This window comes from Megascapheus bottae, chromosome 1 (assembly GCF_031878675.1).
Source record: "Megascapheus bottae isolate mThoBot1 chromosome 1, mThoBot2.hap1, whole genome shotgun sequence".
Taxonomy (NCBI): Eukaryota; Metazoa; Chordata; class Mammalia; order Rodentia; family Geomyidae; genus Megascapheus; species Megascapheus bottae.
Window position 1 is genome coordinate 67,559,492 of NC_143509.1, and position 14,044 is coordinate 67,573,535.

General features: G+C 39.1%; 1 protein-coding gene across 1 annotated transcript in view; it reads left to right on the top strand.

Annotated features, from left to right (window-relative positions):
- The window catches only part of Morc1 (MORC family CW-type zinc finger 1), a 146,369-nt gene that overhangs the window by 18,245 nt on the left and 114,080 nt on the right, over positions 1–14,044 (top strand). Inside the window, exons 9-11 of the mRNA XM_090330932.1 lie at positions 1,227–1,386; positions 3,560–3,665; positions 13,669–13,794. Of these exons, the coding sequence (XP_090187058.1) occupies positions 1,227–1,386; positions 3,560–3,665; positions 13,669–13,794 (392 nt within the window). The remainder of the gene's footprint in view (positions 1–1,226; positions 1,387–3,559; positions 3,666–13,668; positions 13,795–14,044) is intronic.

The following is a 14,044-nucleotide window of genomic DNA, read 5'->3' on the forward strand; positions in this document are numbered from 1 at the left end:
GATCTTAGGACCTCACATGTGCTAGCCAAAGCCCTCTACCCTTGTGCCACTCCCCAGCATGTAGACATAATTTCAGGATGTTGCCAGGGCTTCCTACTTGACACTTCTGCGTCAGCCTCAAGTTGCTGGAATTGCAGATAGTTACTCCCACAACCAGTTTAGCTCTGAATATTTTCACAGCAATTTTCATCTTTATCTGATAGCCTCTCATTTCACTGAGTTACTTTGCTTATGTTCAGTTACTTGATTTCTATTTTATCACATTAGAGGCTTCTCTGATGCTACAGACCTCAAACATTTGAAAATCCACTAAAATGGTGTTTGAAAACTCTTTGAGACTGAGGTGGGGGGGGGTGCTCACTGTGCCTATCACAGTGTGATGGAATTGGCCGCCTGATTGGCAAAGACAATAGGATTTTAATTTTTTTTTTCTTATGGACTAGTCAGAGATCCAAGAAACCCCCACAGTCTTTGCATCTGAAGGTTTTAGCTGCCATCACTCAGGAATGGAAATCTCAGCATCTGATCTGCATACTTTTGCTGGGTCTTTCTAATGTCGGTGAGGTCCTCTAATGACAATGTTCATGTCTTTTAGTCCAGAAATACATCACTCTACTCTTTTTCAGAGAAAAAATATCCAGGCTGTATGTAGAGTGGGAAGACGTGTTGGCAGAAGGGAACGTAGATGCTTTCTCTGTCTTTCAAGCATAAATCCAACTTGTAAATCAGGTTGGCTCCTGTCTTCTGGCAGGGCTTTGGATGCATTTCTTGCTATGCTGTCATCTACTTTTCAACTTGTTAACATTCTCTGCCATTCTACTTATCTCTTAAGAGGGAGAGGAGGTAGATCATATCCATGCCCGCATCCCAAAATAGAGAATTTAATTGAAACCCAGATACACATATTTCTTACCATATTAAAACTATAATATAGAGGGAAAATAAACCTTTTAATCATTTGAATGAAGAGTAGAATGAATTAGGATCAGTGAAAAGGATGGTGTGTGATCTGGAGCCCTCAATTTCCACTTTCCTCTGCATTGAAGTGTTTTCCTTTATCCTGTAGAATACACTGGAGCTTCCCAAGACTCGTATGTGTCTTACTTCCTGAGTTACCATATCCAAGCACTAAATAAATTTGGTTGTAATACTTTGTAAAAAAAAAAGGATAGTTTTTTTTAATTTTTGGTATGTATTTCATAACAATTGGTTTATGTTTCTTGTAGGTTGTAGTTCCAATACCTTCTTGGATAACAAGAACCAGAGAATCTGTGACTGATAATCCCCAGAAATTCTCAACAGAACTGTCTATAATTTATAAATACTCTCCATTTAAAAGTGAAGATGAATTGATGCAACAGTTTGATATGATCTATGGAAAATGTGGTAAGATCATCAACCGTAATGTTCTGATACAAGTATATTTGTGTTTTCGTGTTTTAAGAAAGACTAAGAATGTGTCCATGGGACAGTCATTCATCCACTGGAGTTTTGCCTGAAGGAAACCCAAACACCAGTTATCAGCCTAACTGAGAATTATCCTGAAGACCCTAGGTAGAGACACGTTGCAATTTAGTAGCACCAAGTAGGAAGTATATAAAGACTATCAGCAGCCTGTTATTCTGAAGCTAATGGACATCCAATCATGTTTTCATAAGGAGTTAACCTATGTTAACCATACTGACACTAGGAGAAAGCTTTGTGCTTGCATGAGCCTGGAACACAGTGATGAAGTCTGCGGCCCTAGGGATTCCCCAGTCCCGAGCCTTACAATGAAGTCAGGAGATGCTTATGGCATCATCTCAAAGGTGTGATGCCAGGCTGAAATTTTCCCTTGTAGAGTACTGAATCATGTTTCTGTGGATGTGGGTGAGCAAAGCCACGGTCAGTGTTCTTCCAGGTTAACATGAGCTTTCCTGTCATTCTTTCAGGCTCTACCATCATTCTGCCTTAACTGGCTGGGTTTGTGCTGGCTGTACTGACATTTTCCAGTGCATTCTTCCTCTAATGTCCACCCTGTTTCCTGTCTACACTATTAAATGCTTGGCTAAAAGCATGAATGTTACCGGAGGAAAAGCTGTGTGCCCCCTGTCTTGTTGCAACTTTGATTGATGTAATGATTATTGTATGAATTCTGTAGGTTGGTCTCAGACTTAATCCATCTCTGAGATTTCTTTTCTAAAAAAGAATGTGGTATTTTGGTTAGAGTTGTGTTTTAAGCCACTTCTTTCCAAAAAAAAGTATAGTGTCCAAGTTACTATTTTGTTAGCACTCATCGGATATCCTTTAAAGAAATTTAGTAGAGTCTCTTAGTTGACTCTCAATTGAGAAATGTCCAGATACTCATGGAGTATTTATTTTATGATTTGGGTTCAATTGCTTTCTAAAAATTAAGTCATTTCATTTCTGCATATAACTCGGTGTGACGGGTTCCTCGTGCATGTCTTTGCATAGGTTAGAAAAATTAGGTTTAGAATGATGAGGTCACTGCACTATTAAATGCTTAACCTAGGGTTTAGACACAGATATTTAGCTGTCAGAGTTTTTGTTCTTAGCCACTGTTTTTACTCCCCCCCAAATTACTACTAGATTTCATTTTTAATTTTTCTGACAATCTTACTTATCTTAACGTTATAGTTATTTTTTTAAACAATCTGAGCTTTTAAAATTATTAGTCTGCTCTTAGAACGGAGATAAGCAAATTATAGCCCCATGTCAAATTCAGCTATATACTTGTATTTATAAATAAAATTTTAATCTGGGTACTGGTGGCTCATACCTGTAATCCTAGTTACTTAAGAGGCTGAGATCTGAGGACTGCATTTCAAAGCTAGCCTGGGCATAAAAGTCCATGAGACTCTTATCTCCAATTAACCACCAAAAACCAGGAAGTAGCACTGTGGATCAAAGTGGTAGACAGCTAGTCTTGAGCTGAATTGCTTGGGGACAGCACCTTGGTGCTGGTTCAAGTCCCACGACTGACAAACTTTTATTAGAATGAAACTATAATTCATGTGTTTATGTTTTCTCTAAGTCTGCTTTCCTACAACAGTAGCAGAGTTAAGTTGTAATTATATGTGACAGATCAAATGACTACGAAGTCTGAAATGTTTACTAACTAGTTCTTTACAGAGAAGAGTTGGCAGAACTAACTGTGGAGTCTCAGAGCAATACTTTGTATCTGCAAACTTTAAAAACTCGTATTTGTTCTCTGATGAATTGACTTCATTTCCACCAATGAAAGCTTGGCCTGTAATACAAACTGGGCTCCGGCTCCTAACAACTTTTAGAATGCAAATGATGGAAAGAGTGCCAAGGTTTGAAAGATGTATAATGAATGGAATAGTAGCAAGCAGTATCATTGAGGAAAAGCAACACTTTTTGGCAGAGAGTGAAAGTTGCTTCAAGATACATCTTGGAGCTTTTCCAGATATATTATTTATTGAAGTACAAAAGAAAATCTGGTCTACAGAAAACTCAGTTCCACAGAGGATGATGCAAGGCTTGACAATGAGCATATTTATAATATTGACAAGTTAAACATTTGTTTTTCTACCAGGTACTTTGCTAATTATTTATAATTTGAAGTTTCTGCTTAGTGGAGAACCAGAGTTGGATGTGAGAACTGACAAAGAAGACATCTTGATGACTGGGGCTCCGGAGGGGTGAGTAATGTGTATGCTTGAAGTCTGTCTCTCCATATTGCCAGTAGGTTAGAGCTAGTGGTGCCTCATCTTGGCTCCAGGTCTGAGCTCCCTGCTCTGTTCCACTGGGGCAATCAATTTTATATGTTTCATCAATGATGTAAGCTAGACCAGTAAGAGTAACTTGTTTTGTTGGGTTCAGAGATGATTTCTTAAGATGTACAAAATCACTAAGCACTGGTGGCTCATGCCTGTCATCTTAGCTATTCAGAAGGCTGAGATGTGAGGACTGCAGTTCAAAGCTAGCTCAAGCAGAAAAGTCTATGATACTATTATCTCGAGTTAAGCACCCAAAGGCTGGAAATGGAGCTGTGGCTCAAGTGGCAGAGAGATAACCTTGAGCAAAAACCAAAACAAAACAAGAACTCAAGGATAGTCCTCGGGTCCTAAGTTCAAGCCCTAGAACCTGCACCTAAAAAAAAAGAAAAAAAAAGAAAACATGCAAAAGAACAAAACCTTGGGCTTCACCAAAGAATGGAGAGGGTAAATGTAGGTAAATACAATCAAATTATTTTATGTATGAGAAAAAAAAGCAATATAACCCTTTGAAATTATGTTAGAAGATGGTAGGGTAGGAGTGCAGGTAATGGGAGGTGTAAGTTTGATGAGGTTACATTGTGTAGGTCACAGAAAAATCCACTTGGGTAACTTAATATATACTATTTTAAATAACCCCAATAGCCAGGTGTTGGTGGCTCATGCCTATAATCCTAGCCAGAAGTGGTGCTGTGGCTCAATGTGGTAGAGAGGTAGACTTGAGCTGAAGACCTTAGGGACATCACCCATATCTAGAGTTCATGACCCATGACCAACAAAACAAAACCCTACTGACACTGTTCAAAAAGAAATGTACTCATTACCTGCCTTATGTAATTTATGCAAGCCCTCTATATGTCATCTTTACAATAAAATTTAAGTTAAACTTAATCTCTGTATATCAAGTCTAGAAATCAGTACCTTCCTGATGTTCCCCAAGTGATTCAAAGGTGCCAGTATGTTTGGGGACCCCCGGATCATGCTCTAGAAGTTCTTTAGTACCACAATTCCTACTTAAGTATGAAAAAGAACCAGCCCCACAGGGGTCACTTTCATCATAATCAAAAGCAGACATTAGTGCATCTTCAGATGATGATGAAGATCAGGTGGGAATATCCCTCAAGGAAAGATTTGTCCAGAATGGCCTCATGAACTTTCACTCACTGTTATAAAAATAATAAAGTACATTGACACAACTAGTCTTGGTGACCATTTTCTGGGAAACAGAATGAGAAGATACTGAGAGGCCTACCTGAAAATGTCTGGAGAAAGAACAGAATCCTGACCAGAGCCAGGATTCACTGAAATAACTTACTGAAGACGAACCAGCTTATGTCTACAGTTTCTTAATGTCACATTTTAGTGATAGAATGTATTTCAAAGGTAAAATCCAATCTGATTGATTTTATTTAGCCTGGTTGTTTAATTGAAGTTGTTTAACTGAAGCCATAAATAAGAGTAATACATTTATTTATTCTAAAAGCCTTATTATTTAAAAAATATAAGTTTATTATTTTATTGCCAGTCTTGGGGCTTGAACTCAGGGCCTGGGCACAGTCCTTGGAGTTTCTCAAAACTAGCACTCTACACTTGAGCCACGGCACCACTTCTGTTTTTTTTTTTTTTCCTGTGTGGTTGGTACCGAGGAATCAAACCCAGGGCTTCCTGCATGCTTGGCCAGCTCTCTACCACTAGGCCAGACTCCCAGGCCCATTTTAAAATTATTTTTAAGTATCTTTTTTTTCTTGTGGGTCATGAAGCTTGAACTCTGGGTCTAGGTGCAGCTCAAGTCTACCACCCTAACTCTGGGCCAGGAGCTGTCCCCGAGCTCTTTAGCTGAAGGCTACCACTCTATCCCTTGAGCCACAGCCCTACTTCCCTCTTTCTAGTGATTAATTGGAGATGAACCGTAACCCTCGGATCTCAGCCTCCTGAGCAGTTAGGGTTACAGGTGTAATCCACCATGCCTGGCTTTTTCTTTTTTTTTTTTATTTCTTTTTTATTTTTTGCCAGTCCTGGGCTTTGAACTCAGGGCTTGGGCACTGTCCTTTGGCTTTTTCAAGAGCTAGAGCTCTACCACTTGTGCCACAGCACCATTTCTGGCTTTTTTCTATGTATATGGTCTGGAGGAATCGAACTTGGGTCTTCGTGCATGCTAGGCAAGCACTTTACCAGTAGACCAAACTCCTGGCTCCTACAGGTTCATTTTTAAGCAAAAACAAAACAAAAACCAAAAAAACCTCCCATTTAGTCATGAAAAAAATGTGTCAAAGATAGAATTTAGGGCTGGGAGCATAGCCTAATGGTAAAGTGTTTACCTAGCATACATGAAGACCTGGTTTGATTCCTTGGTACCACATACACAGAAAAATCTGGATGTAGTGCCATGGCTCAAGAGCTCTAACCTTGAACCTTGAGAAAGCCCAAGGACAGTGCTCAGGCCCTAAGTCCAAGCCCCAGGACTGGCAAAAAAAAAAAAAAAAAAAAAAGATAGAATTTATTTGCAGAACAATTATTGTAAATAGGAAGCATCTTTCTTTTTGTTTTCTTTTCTGGAGCTTGAACTCAGGGTATGGGCACTGTCCCTGAGCTTCTTTTGTTTGTTCAAGGCTAGCATTCTACCACTTGGGTCACAGGGCCATTTCCGGTGTTTTCTCTTCATGTGATACTGAGGAAAAGAACCCAAGTCACTCTACCAGTAAGCCACTTTTACAGCCCTAAGAGATATCATTCTTTTTTTGGGGGGTCAGTTGTGGGGCTTGAACTCAGGGCTTGGGCACCGCCCCAGGCAGTGAGCCACTGGCCCCACAATTTGATGATGTCAAGAAGGGATGGTGGGCCCGTGCTGGTGGCTCATGCCTATAATCCTGGTTGCTCAGAAGGCTGAGGTCTGAGGATTGCAGTTCCAAGCCAGTCTGGGCAGCAAAGTGTATGAGACTCTTATCTCCAATTAACTACCAGAAAACTGGAAGTGGAACCATGATTTAAAGAGGTAGAGAACTAGCCTTGAGAAGAAAAGCTCAGAAACAGCATCTGGCTGATGATAGAACAAAAAAATGGAGTTAAAAATTTGTCCCAAGTAATACCTTGAAATTAGGTGCCAAATTGCCAACATCTTTCTAAATAGACCATCATCATAGACATCATATAATGTCTGTAGTTTATATCTCAACTCAGGGGATTAAAACACATCAAAGTTATAGCTTCAAACTGTTGTATTGCTTGCAACAAAAAAGCACTTTTAGTACTTTATGTAACTTATAACTTTTCTTTTAAATTGCTTCTTTTGAGTTGACATTCCTCTTAGGTATAATCTACTCTAAGATTAAATTTGATAAGTCTCTTCAAAGTTCAGAATTTTAACTAGTTAAAAGTCTTTGATGCATTTACTTATATTCATGCTACTATATATTTTATTAATTTCAACTTTAAGACATCTCCAGAGACTTGTCAGTAACTTTAGTAATAAATTTAGAAAATAATTTTGGTTATAATAACAGTATTTCATGAGTAAAATATGACACTTCTGAGATATTGCAGAAGAGACATAGCTTGGTCTAATGGTTGAAATTTAGAATTTGCATCTCAATATTGTACTTTGAAAGATGGCTTAGTCTGTTTTCTGTTACTGTAAGAAAATACCTGAGAGCAGAGATCTGCAATAGAGCAAAATCTTGATACATAAGGCCATATAATGTGAAGCTAGTTGAAAGGACCTCCAGGATATTGAAACAAAAGCCATATAATGAATGATTGTTGTCCTTAATGTACTATGTTGTCTCTCATCTCCTTTGCTGTCCCTTGGTTATCTCATATTGGTATAGTATCTCACTTTGTTATCTGATATATTGAATTTATTTGTATTTGGATATTTGAAATTTGATAGGGAAGGGGGGAAAACCAAGACGGGTAGGGGGTGGGAGGGGGGAGGGAAATGGGTACCAAGACATGTGAAAGGGTATCAATGTATGTGAATTAATGCACCTTCTATCTGGCAAATATCATGTAACCCTTTTACTCATTACAATAAAAAAAAAATTAAAAAAAAATACCTGAGGCTGAGAAGACAATAAAAAAATAGGCTATTTAACTTGTGGTTCTGGAAATTTGGACATTGAAGGTCAAGGATTCATATCTAGTGACATCCTTCCTTCAATCAGAGATTTTCCACCAAGTCCTATATTAGTCGAGGAATCATAGTTCAAGAGGTGCTTATGAGACAGGGACAAATGGGCATTTTTAAACAGATCTACTCTTGACTCATGAATATACAAATCTGTGAATGGATTAGTGATGTCTTATCTGTACCTTATACATTCATTTCTCAATACTGCACAATTGAAATTAAATATTAGCATGTGCTAAGATGTTAAGCTATCACTTCATTGCTGACTAGGAGTCTGTTGTATGTTTTTCTTGTGTGGCTGTCATCCTGTATTCAACCACTTGTGAGTCTGTCCTTCTCTTTTGGGAATCTTACTTCTATACCACCTGCTCACTTACCAAGTTATGGCTTCCAAACTTTGCAGGGTTAAAAGAATTGTCTCCTTAGCTTTAGAGAGTTCAAATGCTTAGACTCCAGCCACCAAGAATCTGAATCAACAAATAGCAACCTTGGCTACACAGCTTCACCTCTGATTCCTTTCAGCCTCTGGCACTGTTTGATAACTACAGTGCATGAATCCACCGTGGATCCACATTTACAACAGCAGCAAAATAACAGGAACAGGTTGTATGCAGTAAGCGGTCACCTCTGAAACCTAAATGGGAGACTAACTTTTAAGAATTCATAAGACTCAACAGGGGACAGTAGCATGGATTCTGCTCTGTCTCCTTCTATCATACTCTGCAGACTGAGAAGCCAGATACTGATTTAAAATACTCATTTCCCTTCCCCCTTCATATAACTCATATAATACACATGGCAAGTACTCTACCACTAGGCCAAACTCCTGCCCCTTATATGACACACATGGGTGCACATGCGCATGTGCACACACACACACACACACACACACACACACACACACACACGGCCTGCTTCTTCTTTGTTCAGTTTCTTATAGCCAATTATTTTTTTTATTTTTTTATATTTTTTATTGTAATTAATAAAAGGGTTACATTATATTTTCCAGATAGAAGGTGCATTAATTCACATATATTGATACCCTTTCACATGTCTTGGTCCCCATTACCCGCCCCTCCGCCCCCCAGTCTTGGTTTCCCCCCTTCCCTATCCAATTTCAAATAACAAAATACAAATAAATCCAAGTAAATACAAAGTAAGAGAGAAAGATCTACTATGATAAAGATATGGGGATGTCTGACAGAATGTAAGGAGATGGGAAAGATACAAGCAAAATGGAGATTAAAAATCCTTGTGTCAAGTCACTCCTTGTGAATGGGGAATTACATTTTTCTTTCATCCTTTGAGGTTATCCTTATTACTGAGAGCACATTTGTAGGTCAGTTTCCCTAGTGAAGGACTTTATTTAAAAAGATTTATGGCATCATTATTTTATGTTTTCAAAGTCCTTATATAAGGAATCTGAGTTTAGGAGGAGATCCCAAAGAATAGCATTTCACTGCTTGTGGGAGATGAGGGAAGGCTCACAGGAAGTGAAACCTCCATATTCACCTGGAAGGGTCAAAAATTTCAGAGAGTGACAAAAGTATTGCCCATGCCTTGCCTTGGAGATTAAAATAAAAAAGGATGACCCCATGTGTGGAAACGATCATGACGTACTATTTCCAAACAGCTGGGATCAGAGATCATGAAGAATCACATGTCAGAGTTGGAAGCTTAGAATGCGTGGCTCATTTCATGTGCAATTTTATGGTGAGCCTTCCATTATTGTTGCTTTTCTGTCACAGACTTCACAGTACCATTCTGAACAGGACCTGGGAAAAGTAGCCATGTGAGTAGGAAAGAGTCATCGTTAGTAGGTGTCTGTCCTTCAGAGAGATTCTTTGCCATGTTGGGCTTGATCACAGTGACAACCAGGTGCTTAGATGGATATAAAACTTTTCCTAACTAGTGAGGCTGGCTTCTGTCTAGATCATGTAAAGGATATGACTTACGCTGAAAACCTGTTTTCTTCAGGGACTCTGTTTTGGTGCATGACTATAATCCTAGCCACTCAGAGGTCAGCCTAGTGTTAGCTAAACTCCATTTTAAAAAACAAGCTGGGGAAGTGGTGCTGTGGCTAAGTGGGTAGGGAGGTAGCCTTGGGCTGAAGAGCTCAAGGACGGTGCCCAGGCCCAGAGTTGAAGCCTCATGACTGACAATATCAATCAAACAACAACCTGAATGTGGAGGATTGCATCTGTGATCCCAGATTTGCAGGGAGTGGAGGTAGGAGAATTGCTTTCTGATGCCAGTCTGGCACAAAAGTGCAGGACCCTATTGGAAAAGTACACTAAATAAAAAAATATTGGGAGCATGGCTAAAGGTAATGGACCTAATACTAAACATGAGACCCTGAGTTCAAATCTCAGTACTACTTCTGTCTATACTAGCCAGGGGTATAGTTGTATACCAAGGCCTCCAGGTTTTTCTAGTGAGTCTCCTATTGTAGGAGATTCTTTTTTTTTTTTTTTTGAATTTGTAAAGTGTTTTGTGCTATTTACATCACATTCTTTTATTTATTGTAAAGATGATGCACAAACAGAGATATAGTCATATAAGTCAGATAATAAGTATATTTCTCTTTGAACAGTATCATTCCCTCCCACATTTTCTCCCAGTTCTCTTTATGCTGTTAAAAAGATATACTGGTTGAGTTCAGGTTTCTCTAAGTCTAGATTATCCATTGTCAAGTAATTTACATTCTTTAAAAATACCGTTAGCAATATGTAATTTCAAATTCATTTAAAGTATTGGATCTTGAACATTCCCAATGTTTCTTTTTTTTTAAATTTTTTAAATTGTAATTAGTAAAAGGGTTACATGATATTTGCCAGATAGAAGGTGCATTAATTCACATACATTGATACCCTTTCACATGTCTTGGTACCCATTTCCCTCCCCCCCCACACCCCCCACCCGTCTTGGTTTTCCCCCCTTCCCTATCAAATTTCAAATATCCAAATACAAATAAATTCAATATATCAGATAACAAAGTGAGATACTATACCAATATGAGATAACCAAGGGACAGCAAAGGAGATGAGTATGGAAAGCAGTGTGGCAGTGCCTCAAAAGGCTAAACATAGAACTCCCCTATGACCCAGCAATTCCACTACTTGGCATTTACCCAACCATCCAGAAACAAGGACATACTAAACCCACTAGCACAACAGTGTTCATTGCAGCACTATTCACCATAGCAAAGATATGGAACCAACCTAGATGTCCCTCAGTTGATGAGTGGATCAACAAGTTGTGGTATTTGTACACAATGGAATTCTATGCTGCTGTCAGAAAGAATGACATCGCCCCATTTGTTAGGAAATGGAAAGACTTAGAAAAAATCATATCAAGTGAAGTAAGCCAGACTCAAAGGAACTTAGGCTCAATGGTTTCCCTCATTTGTCATAATCAGTAGAAACCTTGGGCTCTACTAGCAGAGATCTGCAATAGAGCAAAACCTTGATACATAAGGTCATATAATGTGAAGCTAATTGAAAGGACCTCCAGGATATTGAAACAAAAGCCATATAATGAATGATTGTTGTCCTTAATGTAGGAGATTCTTGAGGACCTTTTCCATGCCCCTTTTATGCTTGTTATATTTACTATTAATCATTTATTAGATAACTGGATAAATAGAGCCTCAAAAGTTAACAATAACATTGGAACAGTAAACCTTTAGTGTCTAAATCTTATGGGGAAACAGAAAGGAGACCCACCAATCAGAAAGCCATCTAATTCTGACTAACCCAAGACCAAGATCAATAGCAAAGGAAAGTGATGATGGCTAAACTGCTGTTAATGGGAAATTAAGAGTCTCATGGACTTTCCTGCCTGGGCTGGTTTTAAACCAATCCTCAGATTTCAGCCTTGAATACCTAGGATTACAGGTATAAGTCACTGACTCCTGGATAGGAGCAACTGGCTTTAAGGGAAATTTCAGATTAAGAGATACAGAAAGGATTAAGCAATGGTAAAAGTCCTTGGAATGCTCATAGAATCCCATCCCAAGAAAACCTACCCCCTTTTTTGTGGGTCATGGGGCTTGAACTAGGCCTGGGCGTTGTCCCTGAGCTCTTCAGCTCAAGGCTATCACCCTACCCCTGAGTCAAGCCCCACTTCAGTTTTCCAGAGGTTAATTGGAGATAAGAGTCACAGATCCTTTTGTACCTGGGCTGGCTTTGAACCTCGATCCTCAGATCTCAGCCTCCTGAGTGTATCTAGGATTATAGGCGTGAGCCACTGCGCCCAGCTAAACTTTTGAATAAAGTTTCTGATCTACTGTAACTACGTTATTGTGACATAACACCCAGATATAGACAGGCTGTCCTGTTATAACTTTAATGAGATAATAGCCATGCACAATGTACTTTTATAGAATTTATATTGGGAAAAATTCTGCTCTAGGCTAACTCATTCATTTCTTTTTCAGCAAAGAAATACCCTGCTTCAGTTTCAGATAGTGCTGGTCAGTTTCAGTTAGTGCTGGTGGGAGCATTTATCTCATTAAGAAATCCTTGAGTTTCATCTGGCTTTGTCTTCACTTTTGCAGATTCCTGGAGTTGTTTTCTTGCTTCCCAGCCTGTCAGGGGTTCAGTCCTGCTGAGTAATCTCTACTAGTTGGCCTGACTATTCCTCTGGTCACCTTTGTCTCTTTCAGAACTGAGGAAGAATTGCAAGAAGGACGGTTTACTGCCTTCCACCCCTACCCCTGTCTCTCTCATCGGTTGTAAGGCTTGAACTCAAGGCCTGGGCACTGTCCCCCAGCCTCTTTGTACTCAAGACTAGTGCTTTACCACTTGAGCCACTCTACCATTTCTGTTTTTTTTTTTAATATATTTTTTATTGTAATTAATAGAAGGGTTACATGATATTTGCCAGATAAATGGTACCTTAATTCCCACACATTGATACCCTTTCACATGTCATGGTCCCCATTTCCCTTCCCCTCTCCCCCACTCCTCATCTTGTTTTCCCCCGTTCCCTATCCAATTTCAGATAACCAAATCCATTTCTGGTTTTTAGTGGTTAATTGGAGATTAATTGGAAATAAAGAGTTTCACAGACTTTGTTCCCTAAACTGGTTTTGAACTGTGAGCATCAGATTTCAGCCTTTAGTAGCTAGGATTACAATTGTAAGCCCATCTATAGGCTGGATGAGATTGTTTTTATTTTACTTGACAACACAGATTTAAACTCAGGGTACTGTGCTGGGATGATAGCTCTTTAACATTTGAGCCATGCCCCTAATCTTGGTCAGTGTGTGTGTGTGTGTGTGTGTGTGTGTGTGTGTGTGTGTGTACTGGGCTTGAACTCAGGGCCCGAGCATCTTCCTTAGTTTTTATTGCTCAGGTTTACTGCTCTACCGCTTGAGCTGTAGCTCTACTTCTGACTTTTTTGTGGTTAATTAGAGATGATTCTCATAGACTTTTCTGCTCAGACTAGCCTTGAACCACAATCTTCAGATCTCAGCCTCTTGAGTAGCAAGGATTTCAAGTGTGAGCCCCTGTTGCCCATGGGACAGCTGTTCCAGTGGGAAATACATTTTCTACCATTGATGGATATACATTTACTTGGTTGGTTGGTTTGATAAGAAAAATCTCAGCTTTAAGTATAGATTATTCCTGTAGGCCTTTGCTTAATGAAGCAAATGCACATTAGCCATTGTTTGTGGCATTAATTTTAGCAGAAAATTCTTCAAATCTTTTAGAAGCACACTGTCTGATTTTCTTTCATTCTGAAAAAGAAGTCCTTGTTATATCCTCTACATGATGATTTTGGTATTTTCTATTTCAGTTTTCCGGAGAGGTGCTCATTCAGGGCCTACACCTCTATTCTGTATTTCGACCCAGGAATGCGAATCTATATCCAAGCAAAAAGAGTTCAAACAAAGATCCTATGTCACTGCCTCTTCAAACCCAGGTAAATAGCCTTACTTCAGCTCTTTTCTCAGACATTTCATGTGTAAAATTAGCACACACTTTCCCAAATTGTTAAGGAAAGAGGACTGCCTTTTTTTTTTTTTCTTTGAGAAAATTGCCTTTGTTAGGAAGATTGATTTACCAGTCCTGGGGACTGAACTCAGGGCCTGATCACTGTCCTTGTGCTTTCCTCTAGGCTAGTGCTCTACCACTTGAACCACAGCACCACTTCTGACTTTTCTATGTATGTG